The sequence below is a fragment of the Stylophora pistillata genome, chromosome 10, assembly GCF_964205215.1.
Source record: "Stylophora pistillata chromosome 10, jaStyPist1.2, whole genome shotgun sequence".
NCBI lineage: Eukaryota > Metazoa > Cnidaria > Anthozoa > Scleractinia > Pocilloporidae > Stylophora > Stylophora pistillata.
This window is the reverse complement of record NC_142528.1, coordinates 22,324,001-22,346,500: the sequence shown is the minus strand read 5'-3', so window position 1 is coordinate 22,346,500 and position 22,500 is coordinate 22,324,001. Positions and strand designations below refer to the sequence as shown.

Below are 22,500 nucleotides of genomic sequence, written 5' to 3'. Positions count from 1 at the left end.
ACCTGCGTTTCCTTAGAAGGAAAATCAAAGGGCTCTTAGTGCCAGCTCATTCATGTAACGGTGATGGAAATTTTTCATGATAGTAAAAGCTATTGTTGGTCATCACAACAAAGGGAAAAAAAGGGTTGTTATTGATAATATAATGTGGTACTGATATTTTTTTTAAGAATGAGCATTATAATAATGTAAGTAAACTGTATTAAAATAACAAACTAGGGGGGTAATGGGGAGAGGTCATGGGCATGCTCCCTTGGGAAAATTTTAATTTTCAGATAGTCAGAAATGCTATTTTTGGGGTAATTGTTGCGTTCCCAGCACGGCAGACATGGGGTGCAGTGTAATTGGGTTCGCCAGGTCTACCACAGTGAAGTACAGGATGGACAGCACGCTCTAACACATGTTCATGACAGGACGAAAAAAGAATACACTGTAAGTACCTGCCGTTTTCTCATACAAAGCCTTAGAAAACTTTTCTAAGGCTTTGTATGTGACAACGGGAGGTACTTACAGTGCACATGTTTTCCGTCCTGTCATGATTAAACTAAATTATGTAATCAGGCTAGCCGACTTATTACAACACTTGCGGTAAAAACTAAAAAGGAGTGCAGGATTAAGATTTGTCTGAGCTCAGGAAACGAACTAAACTACAAATCTGACGACAGAAAACACAATTAATGATCATGACTTATGTCTGATCTTGGCTCCAGGGATGAGAATACTTAGAAAGAAAAAAACTCAGAAAGACTCCTATAGAACTCCTCTTTGCACCAGGGACAACTCCTTAAAACTAAAATGTTTGTATGAAAAAAGGCCTAATATACTTCTATGATGTAAAGGGAACCAATAAAACTGAAACAACTCTTTGTGTGGCTCGCCAAAAAAGGATATTTTATAATCACGCAATCAAAACAAAACAAGGCTACGTTTTGAGAAAAAAAAAAGTCATATATAGTTCTAAAGCATTCTTTGTACAGCAACATGGCAGTAATGGATTAAGAAATGTTTTTTCCATTAGAAGTACACTATTTAGTGATTATTAGAGAGCGAACTCCCGTTCAGAGCCTAAATTTTGGCTGACCTCCCTGTTCTTTGAAGCCCAATTATTTTAGCATGCCTTCCCCCCTTAAATCCCATGAGCATCCCCTTGCTTCTTAAAAAACGGATAGTCTGTTAGGATTAGAAAAGCAGGGTGGAATGTTGTGTGGTTATCTTGGTATTGCCACATTCACAGAAAAAAATTAAGTTAACACAAGATAACTTTATTTCAAAATGAGATAGAAACATAAACAGCCAAATACTTAATCTTAACTGAAACTGAGTATTGTTATAATCTGAGATACAAGTTGATGATGGTACATCCTGTCTTGATGAAGTGCCTCTCATGCTGAATGACGTGAGGACAATAGAACATTTTACTAAAATTGAGAATGAAATCAAATCCTGAAATATCAAGAAATAAAATTTGATTGTTTGTTGACAGTATGATCAGAACTTGCAAAGAATTCATGATTGAACCTACAGTTCACACTGCTTTTCCTGATTAAGTATGCATGAAGCTTTGAGGAATATATGAAACAACTTTTTGTATTCATTTTAATTTGCACTTTCAATAATAACTCTTTTGCTCTTTTTAAGAACATACTTATTTGGGTTGTGAATTTTCTTGGCACCGCTCTACTCATTCTTTGCCTTACATTATGTTGACACCAATTAACATAACGGTAAATATCAAAGTGAAATCAGTGCATTGTATTTCTACTTTGTACTATTTCTGAGAATTCATTAATGTACAGTGAAGAGAAAGTTGTCATTCCCTGTGTTCATCTTGTGATTGATTTAACCCACCCACGTGTGCTGTTGGGGTAGTTGCAGTTGGTGCCTGTGGTTTCAGTAGAGAAGAGCTTCATTGCGATAAACTCGATAACATGATCTCACGTGACTGGTAGCCATCATGAGCAAGTTTTAATAAAAGATTGTTTCATGTTTTGTTTTGAAGACAGTAAAGCAAATTGTGAAGCTGATTGTAAAGCAGTTCTGTATCGATCCGTGTGAGTGAGCCTCAAGTCTGCATGGATTGAAACAGGAGCTCAAAAAATGTTTTAGTGTGTCTCTCTTGGCCACTATTATTGATGTTAGTGTTGTATATTGAGGAGCTCCAAAGGAAAAGCACAATTTATTATAATTAAGCAATGATTAACGTACCTACCAACACAAACTCAAATAAGCTCAGGGACTTTCCAGTATGGGTGACTATTGTCTGTCTTGTGAACTTGGTAGTATGTACAAAAAATCTGATGGAGGTCTCTAGTTGTGAACATTTTGGCTTCTCAATCCATAATGTGTCTTTAAGAAGTTGCAAAATTATGACTTGATGTTAATTCATTTATTACACCATACAAACATTATTTTCTTCTTTGCACTTCCTTATCGCAACATTGAAGTTTATCTGGACTTTGCTATTAATTAAGGCAAAGGGAAAGGTGATGGGGAGGAACATCACAAATCACCTCCAGTTCAGTTCACTTCCGTCTATGGTCCACAAAAAACAGTCTACAAAAGATGTCCACATCTCAATTTAGAAAACTGTGCTGTCTTTCCTCTGCTGATTGGGAATGTGAACTCCAAGAATAGCACCATTGTTTTCTTTAAATTGGAAATTGTAAGATATTAAAATTAAGAACAGTCAAGAGGATATGTATTTTATCCAATATTGAAGGATTAGGCTAGCTATAGAAAATTGGATGTAATTGGAAAAACTCATTATCAACCTGCTCAGAGAAAAATGAACACAATTATTTTTCATTTACGAAAGAAGCAATATTTATAACAGAAAATTTCTCAAAGTACTGATTTTTTTCATTTTATTTTCAAAATTAAAAACTTCCCATCAGATAAAAATGTGTCAGTTCTAGGCTGAGGAAACAGAATTTTTACTTTGTTTCATCTTGTTTCATTACAAAAATGAAAGCAAGCCTGACAGTATAAACCTTGGCTCAATTTGGCAGGGTAATATCTGATTGAAACTATCCTAACTTAGGAAACATTTGTTTTTGGTTAGTCTGGAGAATTTGGCCTTGCATGCTTATAATTCAAACCATACACAATATACTATGGATACTATTGGTGCTTGGCATGTTTCTGTCTGGTTGATTAAGTCTGAAGTTGGAAGGTAGATGTGAGTACTGATCATTCCAGGGAGCAATACAGTGTTAAATTATTTTGATGCACCTTAGGATCACCAAAGTGAGTGTCTATATGTTATGGTGGACTGCAATAATGACTGCAAGAAGCAAGTAAAGCGAAAAGATCTCCAGCAGCACATGGCAACAGAGTGTTTGCTCAGGAAAATCCTCTGTGATTATTGTAATGAGGCAGTTTTGTGGAATGAATTGGAGGAAGGTTTAAATTTGTTACTGAATGATATCATTCATAAGATGTTCACCTCAATGCAACCCAGTTATGTACGCTGTGTACTTTAGAAAGGAGATATCTCCTCAGGTATAATGTACGAGGTTTTTTTTTTTTAATATCTGTACAATGAATTCTTATGATTTTCATTGTTGTTGTTGTTGCTGCTGCAAAGTTACTGAGGACCAGAAAGTTCATTTCACAACAAATGCAACATATATTTGTTTTGGGTAGCTTAACCTTAAGTTACCTTCTTTTTAGTTTCGAAAAAAAAAAGGAAAATGTTTGGTAAATTCAATCAAATTTATTATTATTTTACCCTTCTGTCAAATTGAAAAACCATTTAAGGGGTTACTCTAAGGGAAGGGTTCATATTACATTTATTAAGATTGGAATGTGATAATTTCTTTTTTCCCCATTCATTTTGAAGGTCTAAAGGAATTGTTATTGTCCCCCTTCCCGTAATTGTTAGATACCCAGCAATCAGAAAAAAAAATACTCCGAGACATGATGAGGACACAAGCCCTTCTCAAAATTACCATAGCTTCCCTTTTTAATAAATTTGTAACCCTCCCCAAATTACTGATTTCTTCATTAATTGTAACATCAGGTTAGTGCAGATGTCACATTTGATAGCATGATACAGTCCTAAGCTCTTATATTTTCATGGCGGAAGGTGGAAGGAGAATAGTAGTCATGAAAGGAAATCAAAAAAAAATTTTTTTTTAAACTGGAATATACAATTAACACAATGGGACAGTTATTGAAACAGTACTTGAACAGTACTTTCTCACTCAGTAAGTTGTATTAAATCCACTTTGGTTTGGTTTGGTTTGGTTTTTTTTTTTTTTTCTTCATGTTCATTTGATTTGAATGCTTTTACCAGCACCATTTTAAAAACTGTATCAAGTATCCACAGCAATGTGACAAGTGTAGAGAAGAGGGTATAGAGAGAGGCAAGGTAGGATTTTTCTGCTTATTTTATCAAGATCTGTTATTTTAACCATTATTACATCATAAATTTAATATTCATCTTTATCATTATTTTACCCATTATAATATTTAATTAATTTTTTTCTCAGTGAGTGAACAGGCCACATTCTACAAATCCTGCAACCTGACTGGTTACGAGAGCAGGCGGTATTCTCCCATCCCTTCTGCCCACTGCTGGCAGTATTCTATTAATTGGGTGTGGAGTTGCCTGTACATCACTACCTTTGGGGCAAATTTTTATAGCTGTATTGTCTTGCCAGCTGGGCAGCACATTTAAGCAGTCTTTGGTCATGACTTTTAACCTATAGATAACTTATCAATTCTCTCTTCTCTCTCCTTCTCGAATTACTTTAGTTTTTTCATAAAAATTGATATTGAAATGAATTTTGGGGCACCAAATATGTTTTCTTTCATTGATTGACACAACTGGCCTCCAAAAAGTTCGAATGACTGGTGTTTATAATTAACAACTACATTAATCCATGAAACTTTATTCATTTAATATCTGAGCTCTCCAAAACTTTTGTTCATAGCAAAACATTGACGTAAGTTTTGAGTTTTACTATAATACACTTTTGCTAACTATTTGCAAATTTACAAGTTTCTGATAGAATTTAATGAAGAAAAAGCATCTTTTTTTTAGTGGAAGAAAGACAAGATTTTCACATGCCATTACAGCCAAAAAGAACCAGTCTCTTACAACTTAAAACATACATTTGAATTTACTTACAATAACTCATGATAGATAAATCAATTTTGGAAGAAAATAATACTTTCCATGAGATCAAAGAAGAAGAAAAAGTTGTTGTCCTGCAGTGATAGTTATTTTACCTGGGTTTTGCAAAACCAGTATTGTTGTTTTTTTGAAAGTGTACATGGACTTAAGTGCATAGTTTTTAGTTCTTAGTAACTAAGAGGGACTTTCTCACATGGTGTTCTGATTAAGTTACTAAAATGAATTGATTGCCCTCTCTTTATTAGATGGTATTCCACTTGGAACAACAGTGCTTAAATGTGAGAATTGAATGTCCCCTTCACATAGTGGGATGCACTTTTGAGGTATTAAGAAACCACAAAATAGAAATTTGAATATTTATCTTTTATCACGGTTAATAATTATACGATATTAATTGGTCTGTGGTGATATATAATCAGCTAAAAAGACTGTTCTCTAGCTTTTTATGCTCTATTGAAACACTGAAGAAATACGGTATGATTATAACATGCTTGAAGAAGTTATTCCCTCTTTGGTTGTTAATGCATTCAATTGAAAACAAAGTTTTCTTAAAGAAGGAAGTTCTAGGAGTGAACTTGGTGACTGCTGCTTTTATTCCAGATTCATCATTGAAGTGTGTCACATACTTTTTTGTTTTTCAGGGTCTTCGATCTGAAGTGAATAAACATGTCACAGAGCAGCTGTCAAGTCATATTGGTCTCTGCTTTAAGTACATGAGGGAAACGAAAGAGAGTGGAGTCAATTCCTCCCAACAGCAAGCAGACCAGGAAGGAATGTTGATTCAACAGCAACAAAAAGAAATAGAGGAACTGAAGAATCATGTTACTTTGCTCAGTAATGAGATGCACCATCTGAAACATCAACTGGAGGAGGCAAAGGAAGCACTAGTGAGACTTGGGACACCACTACAAATAATCAAGTAAATGTTGTAAGACCTGACGTAATGATGATTTCTTTTTGGAAGTTAGAATGCTCAAATAATCTCCCCAATATTTTCCAAGATTGCTGGTACCAATGGAAAGAAAACTAATTTTTAATTTACTTTTGGTACAAGTAGGACTGACATAAAATAAATTGAACATAATTATGTAAGTTGTAACTAATCTCAGCTCGAATTTCATATCCCTTCTGCTATTTTGAATTCACATTGTGACCTTGACTCTGAAATTGTTTTTAATAACTGGCAATAACTTCATTACCCCAATGAAAAATACAGGTTGAGGAAGCAAGTAGGACGTTTTTGTGATGGGACATATACCTGGAGAATAGAAAAGTTCAGAGAATGTTTCCAAGATGCCATCAGTGGATCAAGCAAAGGAAAGTACAGCCCTTCGTTTTACACCAGTCTGTATCCTCAGGGTACAGCCTGTGCATGCGAATTAACATGAATGGTGTGGATGATGGTGTTGGCAAACATATGGCATTGTTCATTCATTTGATGCAAGGTGATCATGATGATTTCTTGGAATGGCCATTTGCTAAAAAGTTGAGATTGTCCATCTTGGATCAATCTGAAGACGAAGAGATGCATCGTGATATCAGCAAAACCCTGGTGGCTGAGCCTGAAGGGCAAGCATGTCAAAGACCAGTGGCACCGCACAACTACTATGGATTGGGTTACCCAAGATTTGCCCCTATTGAGCTGATTTGCCAACCACGGTACACCAAGAATGATACTCTGCTAGTGAAATTTGAGATTATTGGCTAGTCCAGCACAATCATGACTTGCTTGGAATCTTTAAAACATTTCAGTGGAGGTGGAAAGATCAGAGATGAACTCTGCTGGTCATGTGTGATGTTATATGGTAATTATCAGTTACATACAGTGAGCATTTTATTCAGTTTTAACCCTTTTATTCTTTTGTTTTGATTATTCATGATTAACGTTCTGCTGGATCCCATGCATATACATGTATGCTGATAATTTTTTAATTAATTCTAGTCGCAGGTCTGTTTGAAGGTATACAATGTAAAAGTTAAGCTACATGAAAGGGGTTAGTGCAAAAAAGCCTAAATGGAGTCTTATAACTCTCCGATCACAACTTGCTTGCCTGAATAGATTGTCATGACCTAAAAGACGTTTTACAAAATGATCCCGTTATTTTTTACATTACTTTGTACCTAGTTTTTTTTATGTATAATTTAAGTAACTTGAAACATATGATTGTACTTGCATTGCAACTAAAAAAAAAGGAACAGCTCCACAAATGTAGCAAATATTAAACTACATCCGGTTACTGGAAAGATTTTAATGATTAACCAAAGGTCAAAAAAAGCTGCTATCAAATAGTAGATTAAGTAAAACTTAAGCTGACTCATCCAATAGACGTGCACATTGTAGGCTCAAAAAATTAAGAATAAGCTATGCGACTAAATGTTTTCATTCTAGAGAACTGGAAGGGTTCTCAGAACAGTTTATAGAAAAGATGTGCAGTTGTGCCAGGGTTTAAATAAATGGGGCTTGTTTATAGCCATATTTTTTTTCTGGTACTCTTCAGGGTTTTTTTTCAGCTTTAACAAATCAGTGGTTCGATTGTTTTTGTAGTTGGTGTGATGACTTATGTTATTATAATTCAAACTCAAATAACATTTTATTGAGACTTGTGGGAGATGCAACATCAGTCCTAATTATGGAAAAAATTGCACATTGGGCCTACTCTGATTTCCAGTAAAATGCTTCAACCTCGTATTACCTCTCTTCACCTAAGACTGCAAAGATCAACTTAATGTTTGCAAATCCAACAAATGTTATTTGGAAGTTTTCCAAGCACTCAAGAGCCTCTCTCTATTTATTCATGTTTGGTACGTTTCTATATACATTCATGACTACATGCTAAAAAGTCCTTCATAATAATTTATTAATTCGCAGTTCACACATATGATTTTCTTCTATTTACTCAGTTCACAGTCATTTATTCATCACTTCATGTTTTTTTTTACGAAACAACAAGAGCTCTCCAGTTGTCTAGTTAGCTCAGCTGGTAGAGTGACTGGTAAAGTACTGCACCGATATCACAGAGGTCATAGATTCAACTCCCGTACAGGCCTGAACTTTTTCAGGCTTTCTTTTCACTATTGCTGAAGTAGCGTGCTTTACTCCGAATATCACCTGACTTTCATATTCATGTGTTAGTCTCCAGTTCACAGACATACTCATATATCGCTGAAAGTGACCGTGGACAATACATGAAATGAATTCTGTATTTTGATTGGCTGCCTCAACGGGCAAGATGAGCCCATCTCGCCTGCTCGGGATTGCCCGCTTTGATCCCGCGCAAGAAGAACATTGCGTGGAGCGGACTTACAGAGTTCGTTATTGGACAATTTCGGTGATGGAGTTGCAAAATGTAGCAGCGGACAATCAAAACAAGGAAAACATAAACGACTCTCGTCAGGGTTTATCGTGCTACAAACACAGTTGGTTTTCTTCCCCGGCTCTCCAAGTAAACAAGCCATCCCTGATTCTTAATGAAGCGAAATCTTGTTGCTATAAGATGAATAACCAAACGATTATGCTTTTAACATCCGAACTTTAGGAGAAAAAAAGTGGATAATCCGCGTTAATCTTCAGCGTTTCCTGTTCGCTAAGCGGAAGTAACTAATTATAAGGTAGAGCTCATACGTAGTTTTGTCTGATTGGAGAGTCAAACTGTTCGATTTCGAATGTGTCTAAGAAAAGAGAGTAAACTGCACGATTAGACTCATCAAGAGAATATAAATTCAGTTCATATTTTCTTGGATTCGTATATTACACATTTTCCTAAAGTTTCATTATCGAATCGAGAACAGTATGTAAACATTTCAGAAATGAATCAGTGAACACAAGGGTCCTCCTTGGATTATTACCGCAATTAATATACACTTCTGAATGCTTCAGGTTACAAATAAAATTGATATAGGGCGCCAAAGGCGTAGCCTATTCAATTGTCACTACTACATAGATAAAAGCTAAACTTTAAAATTGAGTGCCCCTAAACCCTAAAAAAATATTAAATGTTCCATCCGCCTATTAAATTATTCTTGAACCTAGCATCGTTTAAGGAACTTAGTCCGATAGGATCTTCAAAGTCCAGACAAATAAACCTAAAAGTTCCAAAATAGTACTGATCAGAAAGTTGAGTGGCGGCAGTAATAGTAGATGACTTCAATCTAAATCCAAACTGGTTGGGTGAAATTAAATTATTCTCAGTAAGATATGCATAAAACTGAGTATGTACCGCCTTCTCTAAAATCTTGCTTACAGTCGGGAGAATGGAAATTGGCCTGTAATTAGAGGCATTCTGTTAATCACCCCTTTTAAACAAGGGTATAACCTTTGCTGTTTTCCATATCGAAGGAAATGTTCTTGTTTGAAGGGATAAGCATCTTTTAAAAGACGCGCGCAAATTTTGTCGAGGCCAAAGGCCTTATTAGTTTTCAATGAACTGATGGATCTTGAGACAAAATCTTCACTAGTCGGTTGAAACGTGAAAGTCGAGTGGCAGGCCGTAGCTTTAGCTATGTACGGTTCGGGAACGATTTTTTCCGCAAGGGATTTACCCAAGTTCACGAAATATGAATTAAAAGTCAAGGCAATAGATTGAGCTGAGGTGAGAAGGACACCATCAGCTAACAAACTGGTAGTAATCCTGGAGGAAGTTTTAGAAGGAGGTAAAGTTTGTTTTAAAGCTTTCCAGAAGTCTTTAGAGCTTGATTTACTGCTCTTAATTATTAGGTTAGTATAATAATCAGACGTATATGAGCACGATCCTTCGCAGTAAAGCACTATTTGAGCAATAGTGAAAATCAGACCTGAAAAAAATTTCAGGCCTGTACGGGATTCGAACCACTGACCTCTGCGATACTAGTGCAGCGCTCTTACCAATTGAGCTAACAAGCCAACTGAGAGCAGGCCATCAAATTAATTCGACATAAACCCGTAGATGATAAATCAAACAACAACAAGGTCAGTGGTTCGAATCCCGTACAGGCCTGAAATTTTTTTCAGGTCTGATTTTCACTATTGCTCAAATAGTGCTTTACTGCGAAGGATCGTGCTCATATACGTCTCATAACCGCAGTTCACACATATGTTTCATATGTTTGTTGTTGTATAATAATCAGATTTGGCTTTCTTGATACTGTGGGTTACCTTGTTCCTCAATTCACGGTACAGACGCCAGTGAGTGTTGTCTTTCTTCCCCTTGGCTTTTTTCAGATGGTGATCTCGCTTATTCATAAGAGCTATAATGCTAGACTTTATCCAAGGAATAGAAAAACCTCCAACCCGGCTTGTTCTTATTGGAGCATGTACTGCGGCAACCTCTGAGAATAATTTGTTCCAAGTGTCAATACAGTCATCGATATCTTCATGGTTATTTAAAACCACATGCCAAGGTACTTGGCGGAGATCAGATACAAAGGAATCTCTGTTCTAATTTTTATACGAGCGAAATTGGCTCGTTTTTGGTGGAACTCGGTGACGACCGCTCTTCATTACACAGTAAACCAAAGAATGATAGCTCAAACCAGGATCTAAAACATCGGACTCCGTAAAGCATAAGTCGATGAGAGATTCATAGTGTTCCGTGACGCGTGTCGAAGATTCAATAACTTGTTTGAGATCGTGTAGCTCAGCAATTCATCATCATCATCATCATCATCATGTTTATTTGTTCAAGCAGGTTGAATTTATTGGCAACTGTATAAGCTGATGTGGACCTGCTGTTTTCCCACCCAACCCACCCCAGGGGAGGACATCCAGCACACAGTAATCTCGTGCGTGGGAAATTAACGTCTCTTACCCCTTACCCTTAAAGGGACGGGACCTCCGGCTTTACGTCCTATCCGAGAAGACGAAACAATGTGAGTGAAGTCAGTGTCTTGCTTAAGGACTCAACGTTAAGCCCCAGCCAGGACTTGAACCCGGGCCTTTTAACCCAGAGTCCAGCGCACTGACTACTGGATTACTCACGCCTCACGTAATTTCCTTGAGCAATCTTTTATGAGCCAAATTTGCATTTCTCCTTCCAATCGAAAAATCTATATTAAAATCACCAAGCGCAACTTTATCAAACGCAGGGTCAATCTTGGACAATGATTTACCGAAGTTAACAGTAAAGTTGTCCATCTGTTGTTCTGGTGGTCTATAGTTACAACCAACAACAAGAGGTGTGCACTTTTTTCGGTTGACTTGAATCCACACAGCTTCATTCGCATTATTTAGGTCTTCGCGAATAGTAAAATTGATCGAATCGCGGCAATACATAGCCACTCCTTCACCAACCTTACCTTGGCGATCCCGCCTCACACAGCTATAGCCAGGCATAAGAATCTCGTCGTCAGTAACCAAATCATTAAGCCAAGTCTCTGAGAATGATAATATATCTAACGACTTAGCACCGCCCATGATAAGATTCACTTGATCAATCTTGTGTAGCAGACTGCGAATATTAAGATGAGCCATAGCTAATCCTCTACTTTTGGGGCCGAACGATAAGCCAGATTTTTTTAGTTGAAAAGAAGGACCAGGTTAAGGACAGATGTCTCCAGCTAACAGTATAAGACCAGCAGCATCCGAACACAGGAACACAGGAACAACCGGACACAGGAAGCCATATATCCACGGATTAAAAGCACTGCTCAGATGAATCAGATACGTGATCATCAACACAAACGGACGAGGAAATTGGGTCTTCGGAACCAAATTGGATAAGACGATCGTCAAGAATGTTGCGATCCACTGAGCGGTGAATGTGAACACGAGCACGAACAACTTCTTGGTCCGGTTGATCTCTTGCGCTGACATAAAAATGGTGTTAAGGTTGTGTTGTTGAATGAATCGAGAAACACAAAAATAGCAGATACAGATGGTGCTCAAACATAAAACTACGAAAAAGGCCACGATGAATACGGTGTAACCGACTTGTACCTCCACAGTGTTAATCATAACACAAGTGGCCGCCTTCGGTCCGAAACCTATCGTGGACCATGAAAATAACATGGGGAAGATCACGACAAGGGCGACGAAGAACCAAACAGAAGCAATGTATATCGGGTGTGGACAAAACCTGGCGTAGGCCATGGCCTACCCTATGGTCTACCCTATGGCCTACCCTATGGCCTACCCTGTGGCCTACCCTGTGGCCAACCCTGTGGCCTACCCTATGGCCTACCCTGTGGCCTACCCTGTGGCCTACCCTGTGGCCTACCCTGTGGCCTACCCTGCGGCCTACCCTGTGGCCTACCCTGTGGCCTACCCTGTGGCCTACCGGTGGTCAGATTTTTAAGAACATAAAAATAAAATCAGTAAGAGTCGAACGAATAGGCTGGTGTACAATTATCTGTCTCTGAAATGGGTATACTTAGAGGTCGCTAACACGATTTTCAACGTCCGAGGGAACGAAACACTGCAAATATCACAGCACTCAACTATAACGGTAGGTTAAGGGGGAGGGGAGAGGAGGGGCCAATATTGCGTGGTCGCAGAGGATAAACAAAATGGCGGCTTCATGATGCAGGCTGTCAGTTGGTAACATAAAGTGGAGTGCCGGTGTAAAAATGTAATGAACGGCGTTATATTGGAGAGCATACATATCCAGATAAGAAAATGCAAACAGTACGTGCCAGGCCAATTTTTTAAGTGCCCTGAAGTGCTGTAGAGTATTGAATTTGCAACGAGCACCCCGGGACACGCACGCATCGCCGTCGTAAACATTTCGCAAACTCTACTTGCTTTTCCAAAGAAATGGCCAGTATTGCACTAATTTAAAAAGAGAGCTGATATAATGATGTTTGCCCAAAAGCTGCTTTTAACCGGCTTCCGTTCCTCGATCTCCTTATTCTATCAGAAGGTTAAGAAATTTTGATCTGAATGTGGCCGCCAAAACAGCAGAAGAAACTCGTTGGTAAGACAGTACTCAGGAAAACGTTGAAAGGTTTCCAGCAATGCCATCCTTTTAAAAATCTGAGCACCGGTAGGCCATAGGTTAGGCCACAGGGTAGGCCATGGCCTAGGCCAGATTTTGTCCACATCCATGTATATCACTGAGCGGCGGGGACTGAATATCATTTTGTGCTTGTGAGGCTTTAAAACGCAGTATAATATTCTACAAGCTCTGTTTCTCAAAACCCTTTCTTAAGTGGCTCTTGAGCTATCTATCTGGCCGCTCCCAGTTCGTGCAGATCGACGATAAGAAGTCCTCATTCCAGTCATCTCAGTATGGCGTTCCACAGGGGTTCATCCAGGGACCGATGATTTTTAACTTATATGTATCAGATCTACACAAGGTCACTCCACCATTGATGGAATGTGTCCAGTATGCGGACGACACCTCACTGTACAGCCATTGTAATGTCAAGGAGTTACGTTCAAGAGCTGTGGACGCGAATGAGACTCTTCTAAGTATCACAAACTGGTCCCAGGACTCCAACTTGGCGCTGAACCCTGCAAAGACTAAGTGTATGTTGTTCTTAACTCCTCAGATGTTGTCATACCATTCTCTTGCTGAACGTGCTATACATTTATCTGTAGGAGATAAACCCCTCGAGCGTGTTCACTCTGTTAAATTACTTGGGGTTCACATGATTGACACCTTGAAGGGGGATAATCATGTCAAGCATCTTGCCTCATCTTGTTATGGTGTCCTAGCTGTGCTGAGGGAAATCAAGAACTTTACAAAATACCATCTTAGAAAAAATTTCGTTAAATCTCTGGTCCTATCTCGCCTAGACTTTAATGATAATATATTCGATCCAATTACTGATTGCCTTATAAAAAAGTTACAGCGCATCCAGTTTGCTGCAGCCAATTTTGTTTTAGGACGCTATGTGAACAATATTGATTCTATTCTTAAGTTAGGCTGCCTGCCTATGTGAGAACGGAGAGAATGGCACGTTCTAAAGGCCGCGCACAAAGCTATATACTCTATGATTGGCCCAGAAACCTTCAGCTTGAGCAAGTAAGACATGCTAGAAATTTACGGTTATCAAGGACCATAGATCTATATTTATTCCCTATTTCTCGGACACTTTTCAGTATAGCGCAGCAGCCCTCTTCAATACTCTGCCATCCAAGGTTAAATGCTGTGATGATTTGAAATCCTTCATTAAGAAAACATTATATATTTTAAGGGAGCGCTGCCGGAATAATTCAAGCGGAATAATTTCTTGACTAGTTTTAAATAATGTATATATTGTTTAATTACACTTTACTGTTTAAACAACAACAAACATATGAAACATATGTATGAACTGCGGTTATGAGACGTATATGTGAACGATCCTTCGCAGTAAAGCACTATTTGAGCAATAGGGAAAATCAGACCTGAAAAAAATTTCAGGCCTGTACGGGATTCGAACCACTGACCTCTGCGATACCGCAGAGGTCAGTGGTTCGAATCCCGTACAGGCCTGAAATTTTTTTTTTTTCAGGTCTGATTTTCACTATTACTCAAATAGTGCTTTACTGCGAAGGATCGTTCACATATACGACTTTACTGTTTATCACCTAGCTTTTTTAAAAATTCATAATTCAGATTTATGTATTTTTATTTATTTTCCCCTTAATTTACTCTTACATGAGGCGAAGAGCCATACCATGGATGTACTGATATTAACCGTTATTGATATTGTTATTAGTTATTATTATTATTATACACGATTGACGGTTGTAAGCGCAATCGTTGACACTGATGCGTATGTCAGTAAGTGCAAGAATAAGCCGCTGATAGAGCCCTTTGATTATGTTTTCAGTGCACTTCCATAGGTTCTCAACTGGATGATCGACACCTTTTAGTGATAATTTTTGAAGAGGGATAGAAGAGTGAAACAAGTTTGCCAACATTTCTAATTCTGTGGATACTTGTGGGGTTTGCTACCTCTTTGGTTGGGGATATTTTACTGATCAAAGTGCAAACAAAACGCAAAAAAAGCCCGAAAACTTGAAATTTAAAATTTGATTTACCGATAGAAGATCAAGATTTGCACACAAGACAACGGGTGTTATGAAAACGAAGACCTAAGACCTAAGACCCAGTCTTCGTTTTCGTAGTACTAAAACGAAGATCCTGTAACCAGAAAACCGTAGAAATTACAAGTTCAAAGCACATTAAACAGTAACAACGCTCAGTAATATTATACATTACACTTCACGCGTTTCTTCCTATTATTATACTGCCCGTATTATTATATTGTCCGTATTATTATACGGCCCGTCTTGTCAGTGTTCTATTTCGCTATGCGAGCCAATTTGGTGTTGATATTCTCGAGGGTTTCGTCGGGTAAACTTACCTCACATATTATTAGTCTGGAACAGCACGCAGAATATTCCAACGCCAGCTGCCTTTGTTTTATAGATAGCATTGCATGACAGAATAACAGAGAAGGCGTTCTGTACAGGAAAAATGACTCTTGGGTTCTGTCAATAAATAAACGATTTCTACTGTACTTCGTAGCTAAAATAGATTCTGACGGTCGTTAAGCTTTCTCTGCTGGAAAATTCTCGTTAAAAAGTAAGCAATTCTTTTGGCTAATGCAGGGTCTTCGTTTTCGTACTACGAAAACGAAGACCCTTTCTTCAAAGCCCGAATAAGGCCTAAAATATTGCGATCACTGCTTCGATGGGGATGTGTGTTCCAAATTTGGACTCATTGCATAGAAAAACAAATCCAAGAGCTGAAAGCAGTGGTGGCTGAAGAAAGAACAAGAAAAACCACGCGCGAACTGTCTTAGCATATCAAAAGCCGAAACAACAATTACTAGTGCTCAGGGTACATCTACAATCGTACTTTCAAAGGATTTTCTACTTTCAATAAAGGGTCTTAAACGAAGACTTGGGTCTTCGTTTTCATAGTACAAAAACGAAGACCCTGCATTAGCCAAAAGAATTGCTTACTTTTTAACGAGAATTTTCCAGCAGAGAAAGCTGAACGACCGTCAGAATCTATTTTAGCTACGAAATACAGTATAAATTGATTATTTATTGACAGGACCCAAGAGTCATTTTTCCTGTACAGAACGCCTTCTCTGCTATTCTGTCACGCAATGCTACCTATAAATCAAAGGCAGCTAGCGTTCGAATTCTGCCTGCTGTTCCAGAATAATAATATGTGTTGTAAGTTTACCCGAGGAAACCCTCGAGAATATCAACACCAAATTGGCTCGCATAGCGAGACAGAAAAGTCAAGACGGGTCGTATAATAATACGGGTAGTATAATGATGGGAAGAAACGCGTGAAGTGTAATGTATTATATTACTAAGCGTTGTTGTTGTTTAATGTGTGTTTAAGTTGTAATTTCTACGGTTTTCTGTTTACAGGGTCTTCGTTTTCGAGGGTCTTCGTTTTCGTAACACCCTATTCACAGTAGGGTAACAAGATCATGTAATCTGCTCCACATCCCACGATGCCGCCTGTCCTCTGGGCAACGTGCATTCAGAGGGTCCACAATAGGTTTGGCGGGATGCAGGATTTGGCTATTTTTCGTGGTGATATTCGGGATATGAGCTGAAAACAGAAGCGGGATGCGGGAATTTTAACAACCAGCGGCAGCGGGATTTCCTATTTTTATGGGGATGGGATTCGGGAATCGCAAGGAAAAAAAAGCGGGATACGGGAATTTACTTTTGTCTTGACTAAAAATTCATTAGCGTTGACTGAATGAATTGTAGTCAAGTTATGAGTGTCAAAGGAAGTGAAGCCTGTCAAATTGTGCCCATTATCACTTTTTTATCTTGTTCGTCTTTTCCGGTTTTACTATTTTCGCCGTTTTCCTCGCTCGGAAAGAGGTATCAAACCACTGAGGTTAGAAGTCAACTTCGTTAAGATGTATAAGATCCTGCACTCATTCCTGTTTTGTTGACGGATTTGAAAACAAAGATCGACAGGATCCAACTTCTGTCATGAAGCTCACAAATCCAGATTTTACTAGCTATCTTAGAAGTCTAGACTTTGTTGGCCACACCATCATTCCCGAGACTGACCGTTTCACAGAGCACAACAAAGTGGGTATGTACCCAAACCCCATAAGCATCGCTACTGGTCTCTACAGATGCCTGTTATTTCTCTCACTTAACCTTGGTTTTTCAAAGAAGGAAGGAGTGAATATGTTGACAGCTGCTTTTTTTTCGGATTTTTCGATGAGGAGTCTCACAGACTTTTTGCCGTAATCCGCATGAAGAAGTTATTCCCTCTTTGGTTACTGTATTCATTCAAAACATGATTTTTTCAACGAAGGAAGCTCAACGAGGGAACACACTGACAGCTGTTTTTTTTAGATTTTTCGATGAGGTGTCTCACAGACTTTTTTGCTTTGCAGGGTCTTTGATCTGAAGTGAATAAACATGTCACAGAGCAGCTGTCAAGTCATATTGGTCTCTGCTTTAAGTGCACGAGAGAAAAGAAAGAGGGTGGAGACAATTCCTCCCAACAGCAAGCAGACCAGGAAGGAATGTTAATTCAACAGCAACAAAAAGAAATAGAGGAACTGAAGAATCGTGTTACTTTGCTCAGTAATGAAGTGTATCATCTGAAACATCAACTTAGGAAGACAAAGGAAGCACAAATGAGACTTGGGATGGCACTGCAAATGATCAAGTGAGTTTTGTGAGACCTGGAGTACCGATGATTTCTATTTGGAAGTTAAAAAGGTCAAATCATCTTTCAATATTTTCCAAGACTGCCCTTCCTTACCAATGGAAACAAAACTCATTTTACTTTTGGTACAAGTAGGACTGACGTAAAATAAAGTTAACATAGATAAGGTGGAAGCAATCTCAGCCTGAATTTTGTATTCCTGGTGCTACTTTTAAATTCACAATATGACCTTGACTCTGAAATTGTTTTTACCAATGAACCACAATAACCTCACTGCCCCAATGAAAATTACAGGTTGAGGAAGCAAGCAGGACGTTTTTGCGATGGAATATATACCTTGAGAATAGAAAAGTTCAGAGATTGTTTTCAAGATGCCATCAGTGGATCTTGCACAGCAAAGTATAGCCCTTCATTTTACACGAGTCTGTACCTTGGTTACAACTTGTGCATGCGAATTAACATGAATGGCATGGATGATGGTGTTGGCAAACACATGGCATTGCTCATTCATTTGATGCAAGGCGATCATGATGATTTCTTGGAATGGCCAATTGCGGTGTGTAGAAAACGAAGACCCCCATCAAAATCATTCGGATTCGGCTGGAAACTGCTTTTAACGACTCCTAGACACTAAAGGAGTGTAAAAAACAACACGGCCCCTGAAGATGAACCCTACATTTTTTTTCTGGGATGCCCGTCCTTAGGTAAATGCTTGAATAAACATAGCTACGAATTGAATTAACATAGTATAAACAGGGCCTATTTAGAAAGAAAACATATCAGATCTTATCATCGGAGAAAGGTTTCTGTCCCAACACTCAGGGGGCAGCGATTTGTCTGTCGCAACTGTTTGTTAAAAATTCTCGTTAACAATTAATCCAACTGGACGCATAGCTGCGTGAACTCGGGCTTTCAATACCACGCATCTGAAATTATCTTCAAGAGACTGTGCCAGATCGCCATTGTTACTGTCGTCACGCAATTCCGTCTTTGCCGGTCATGAATAAGTCTACTTGTGTTTATTTTTGTTTGCTGGAGTGTAATGAATGTTGTTATGGTACTAGATAACAATCAAAATAATATATTTCTATGTAGGAGTAGGTTACTACAGATTCCAAAGGTTGAAATTCAAGGACTTTTGAATGACTTTGAAGGCCAAGTTTTAGAAAATTGAAGGACCACTTTTGGAAAGGTTTGCATAAACAATTTTAAAATCATTAAATATTATTTCTCAGCTTTTTCATGAAAGTATTGTAATTTTCAACTTGAAAATTGCTCAAGAAAAAGCATTGCAAAAATCAAGCCCTGGTCCTCAAATTCAAGTACTTTTAAGGCCTTGAATTTTTTATTTTTAAATTCAAGCACCTTCGAGTACTTTCAAGGCTTTTACAAACCTTGAGTAGGTTATGTATTTGCCTTTAACTGGCAAGAGAAGGGAATTTTTAATCTATCATTGGTACCGATTCATAGTTTGTTGCCAAACGATCACCCAGAGGGAGTTGTCAGAAATCAGTAGATTGAAGCAATATTACTGTGCAGTGGTTCATATTGTTTTTAACAGAAAAATCTCTGAATATTGAACATTGTTGATGGCTGCAACAAGAGAAGCAGTGCTATTTACAGTTTTAGTAAATTCATTTAGAGGCATTTGACTTTCATTAATTACCAAGAGGGAATACACATATTTTGACCTTTTTGTGGGTTTAAAAATACATGTCATACAAAAAACAGAAAACCACATCAAAAACCCTATGCACTCACCATTATTTCTCACAAGATTTTCAAGAATTGATTTGCTGTCAACTGAATCAGACAATACACACTTTTAAGATCTAACCTTACTTCAGTTCCACAAACATCAACAGTTTTTGGCAAATCATCTGATGGTGAATACTTCATTGTTAAAGTTAAAGATGAATTTTCATATAGTCTTTGGCCATACTGAATAACATTAGATAAGGTGTTTCAATTTCAATAACTACGTGATTTTATTACAGAGTAGCAGTGTGAATTGACAGCCACAGCATAATTCACATAGAACTTTCTGGTTTCACAGGCATGACTCTGAAAAAGGGTACTATTTTGAACTTTGAAGCCAGGACCTGTGAATCATGCGAAATCGAGTTCTGTCAACGCAAGCAAGTCATCCCATTCAATTTGGTGTTTGCCCACAAAGAACGCTGGTTGTATCCTGTTGATGGAGATTGGTCGAACGCGAAAGCATAAAAGAAGGAAACAAATCGCTTTTATCATACCGCAAAAAAATGCAACATTAAGAGTTTCCCCTATTTCATTTGGGATTATGTTGAAATTCCGTCCAATGTCACTGATCCTTTGAGTGAATCGCACTGGAAATATCTCAGAAGCGAGTTTAAAGAAGCTAACGAATAATTTGAACAGTAAGAGCATTTTTTTGATTGGCCATAGTGGAACTCCTTTCTTATCTGAAATTTTAATTTGCATAGGAAAAGAAAAACGTCTGGCTTCTCCTTGTTTCCTAAACGGAGTTTATTCGGGGGTGCCTTCTGTTTCGACATCGTTTCCTCTATTTTCCGTGGAAAGTTCAAACCTGTGCGCGCGCATTACCATGGGTGGGCATTGGGCATTAGCGCCTGGCTGTAATTCGTTGCTCGCCATTTTGCAAATGTTACGATGTTTATATGTCAAGTTTGTGAAACGAAAGTGCAAGAGGGTGGAAAGTATTGCTATAACTGTGGGGCCGGAGTGGAATCTTTTCAGGATGGTAAATCTAAATCTAACTTTGTCCCTTTGGATCATTGCTGTGAACGGAATTTCAATATTGCAATTTTGACAGTAGTTTTGTGATTTTTGTAGACCCCGAAAGGGAGATTATTGAACGCTATTTCCATCTCGGGTACAAGTATGATGTGATCATCAATTTTTTGAGAAGTAAGCATGATATATGCTTGAATGTACGAACACTTAAACGGAGGCTTGTGAAATACGAATTATCAAGAAATGAGACTTGGAGAAGTGAGGAAGAAGTAAAGGACATAGTCAAGGAGGAAATGCAAGGGTCTGGCTGCCTGTCGGGTTACAGGAAAATGTGGCATTTGCTTAAAATAAAGTACAGTATTCACGTCCCACGTAACATGGTTGCACAAATCTTGCATGATCTTGATCCTGAGGCAAGTAGTTTGAGAAAGAAAAAGAAGCTCAAACGACGGCACTAATAATCTATCGCATGGGCCAAATCAATGCTGGCACATCGATGGTAAGTTTAGTAATATTAGTAGGAAGTGATAAGAGCATGAATGAACTGCATAGAACAAAGTAGTATTTGTCTCGGCAAGAGTACCATATAACCCCATACATTAATTATGCATTCAGTCTTTGTTCAATTAAAACGATAGCGATAACAATAGAACTCCGCAGAGACTAGTAGTCTTTGTTTTGAAAATTTGGATTTTTTTTTCTAAGTCTTTTTTGAAACAGGGTAAATTTGGCGCGTTTTGGCTTTGCAAAACAGAAAACTCAAGTAATTTTCCAGAGGTTTTTAATTTTGAAATATAACTGAATGTTCAGTTTTGCTTTGAAAGCGTAAAATTGGTTTGAAAATAACGTTAAGTCTACGGTCAGGCTTTGAAGTTTGTCAATGCAAAGTTTAAATAAATGTTGTGTCTTACCTGTTCTTGTGGTTTTGGTTGATTCTTTCATTATCCTTTCATGTCCTAGTGATGAAAATTGTTCGTGAAGGCCGGTGCATACAGTGATGCAAAGAAACCTTTGTATCTAGTCTTTCTGGACTTGACAAAGTTGGGCGATATGTTCGATAACGTTTCCAAAGGGATCGTTTCCGTAGTGCTCACGCCACATATATTCTTGTAGGTAGCCATCGAAAAGTCCTTTGGATGTTCCTGTTTGGGGCAAACCTCACTTGATTCCCCACCATGTATTTTCGATATCCTGTGTGTGCGCACCGGTGAATTCCGGCGCATTGAAGCCATTCCATCGCAACCCTTTTTTGAACATCGCCACTCGTACCCGTCTCGCAATGAAGCACGTCGCGTCCAGCTAAGTTCATTGCTGCGCCCAGCTCGAGGACATTTTACCGACGTCACAAGCAGGTTGTGATCCTTACACCACTGTATGCACCGGTCGTGATCTGATAATATTCGAGAAAGTCGAATAAAATTCAGTCTCCCCATCTCCGAGTTGTTGTTGTTGTTCTTCCTTCTATCTTCTTCTTTTGTTAATGTTATTAGAAAGAGGTATGAATAAATTTTGTTTTCTATGTGGTATTTGGCCAATCGTAGAGAAGAAGAAATGCATTCTTTAGTGCAAAGGGGACCTTTGGTGCATTATATCAATGCACATATTGTTATGAAAATTTTTTTACTGAAAGGTAAAAAAAAATGTAGCTTTTGGAGAGGAACTCCTAACTGGTTTGCGTAGCACAGTGGTAAGGCTATGGTTTCATAATTGTCTGATAATAACACGTTGTCTGAGGAGCGATGGTTCAAGGCTCAGCAGAACTGCCAAGAAGGTAAAAAGGAAAGGAAAGAAAAAAAAAAAAAACCGAGAAGTTAGGAACGAAGGGAAGAAGGGAGAAGAACGTGAGAAAAGAATGGAGATGAAAAAGCCGCTTTCAATCAATTTCTCTTTTATTGAAGCAGTAAGTACTTATTTAGTAATGTATATATGCTAAACCCATGGGAATAAGTCATTGTCTTAAACACAATGAGGTGCATATATAATTAATGAAATTGAATGCATAATTAATGTATGGGGTTATATGGTACTCTTTCCTTTGTCTCTACTCAAGGCAAG

At 38.1% G+C, this 22,500-nt stretch overlaps 4 protein-coding genes across 7 annotated transcripts in view; all 4 read left to right on the top strand.

Moving 5' to 3' along the window:
- Positions 1-7,613, top strand: part of LOC111329951 (TNF receptor-associated factor 6) — an 18,808-nt gene extending 11,195 nt beyond the window's left edge. Inside the window, 6 exon segments of the mRNA XM_088736748.1 lie at positions 3,234-3,395; positions 4,295-4,369; positions 5,383-5,460; positions 5,779-6,056; positions 6,354-6,492; positions 6,495-7,613. Of these exon segments, the coding sequence (XP_088592874.1) occupies positions 3,234-3,395; positions 4,295-4,369; positions 5,383-5,460; positions 5,779-6,056; positions 6,354-6,492; positions 6,495-6,845 (1,083 nt within the window). The 3' untranslated portion in view covers positions 6,846-7,613.
- A 5,756-nt stretch (positions 7,614-13,369) lies between these two features.
- LOC148722259 (uncharacterized) lies at positions 13,370-13,993 on the top strand. The gene has a single exon (XM_088737028.1). The coding sequence runs from the start codon at positions 13,370-13,372 to the stop codon at positions 13,991-13,993; it is 624 nt and encodes a 207-aa protein (XP_088593154.1).
- A 1,992-nt stretch (positions 13,994-15,985) lies between these two features.
- LOC148722258 (uncharacterized) lies at positions 15,986-20,080 on the top strand. Of its 2 annotated transcripts, XM_088736754.1 has the most exons (3): positions 15,986-17,121; positions 17,432-17,709; positions 18,004-19,550. In XM_088736754.1, the coding sequence occupies exons 2-3, from the start codon at positions 17,564-17,566 to the stop codon at positions 18,341-18,343; spliced, it is 486 nt and encodes a 161-aa protein (XP_088592880.1). In that variant the 5' UTR covers positions 15,986-17,121; positions 17,432-17,563; the 3' UTR covers positions 18,344-19,550. The 2 variants fall into 2 exon arrangements, with proteins under 2 accessions (XP_088592880.1, XP_088592881.1); XM_088736755.1 differs by lacking the exon at positions 18,004-19,550 and adding an exon at positions 19,766-20,080 and having other exon boundaries at positions 15,986-17,709.
- A 29-nt stretch (positions 20,081-20,109) lies between these two features.
- LOC148722256 (uncharacterized) overlaps positions 20,110-22,500 on the top strand; it is a 7,729-nt gene continuing 5,338 nt past the window's right edge. The window contains exons 1-3 of one of the 3 annotated variants that reach the window (XR_015992703.1): positions 20,115-20,452; positions 20,545-20,944; positions 22,496-22,500. The exon at positions 22,496-22,500 is cut by the window's right edge and continues 107 nt beyond it. Coding sequence is in view for 1 of the 3 variants with exons in the window: in XM_088736753.1 (XP_088592879.1) it covers positions 20,362-20,452; positions 20,545-20,903 (450 nt within the window). In the remaining 2 variants the exon portion in view is untranslated. Of the gene's footprint in view, positions 20,453-20,544; positions 20,945-22,495 lie in introns of all 3 variants that reach the window. The other 2 variants (XM_088736753.1, XM_088736752.1) reach the window with 2 other exon arrangements.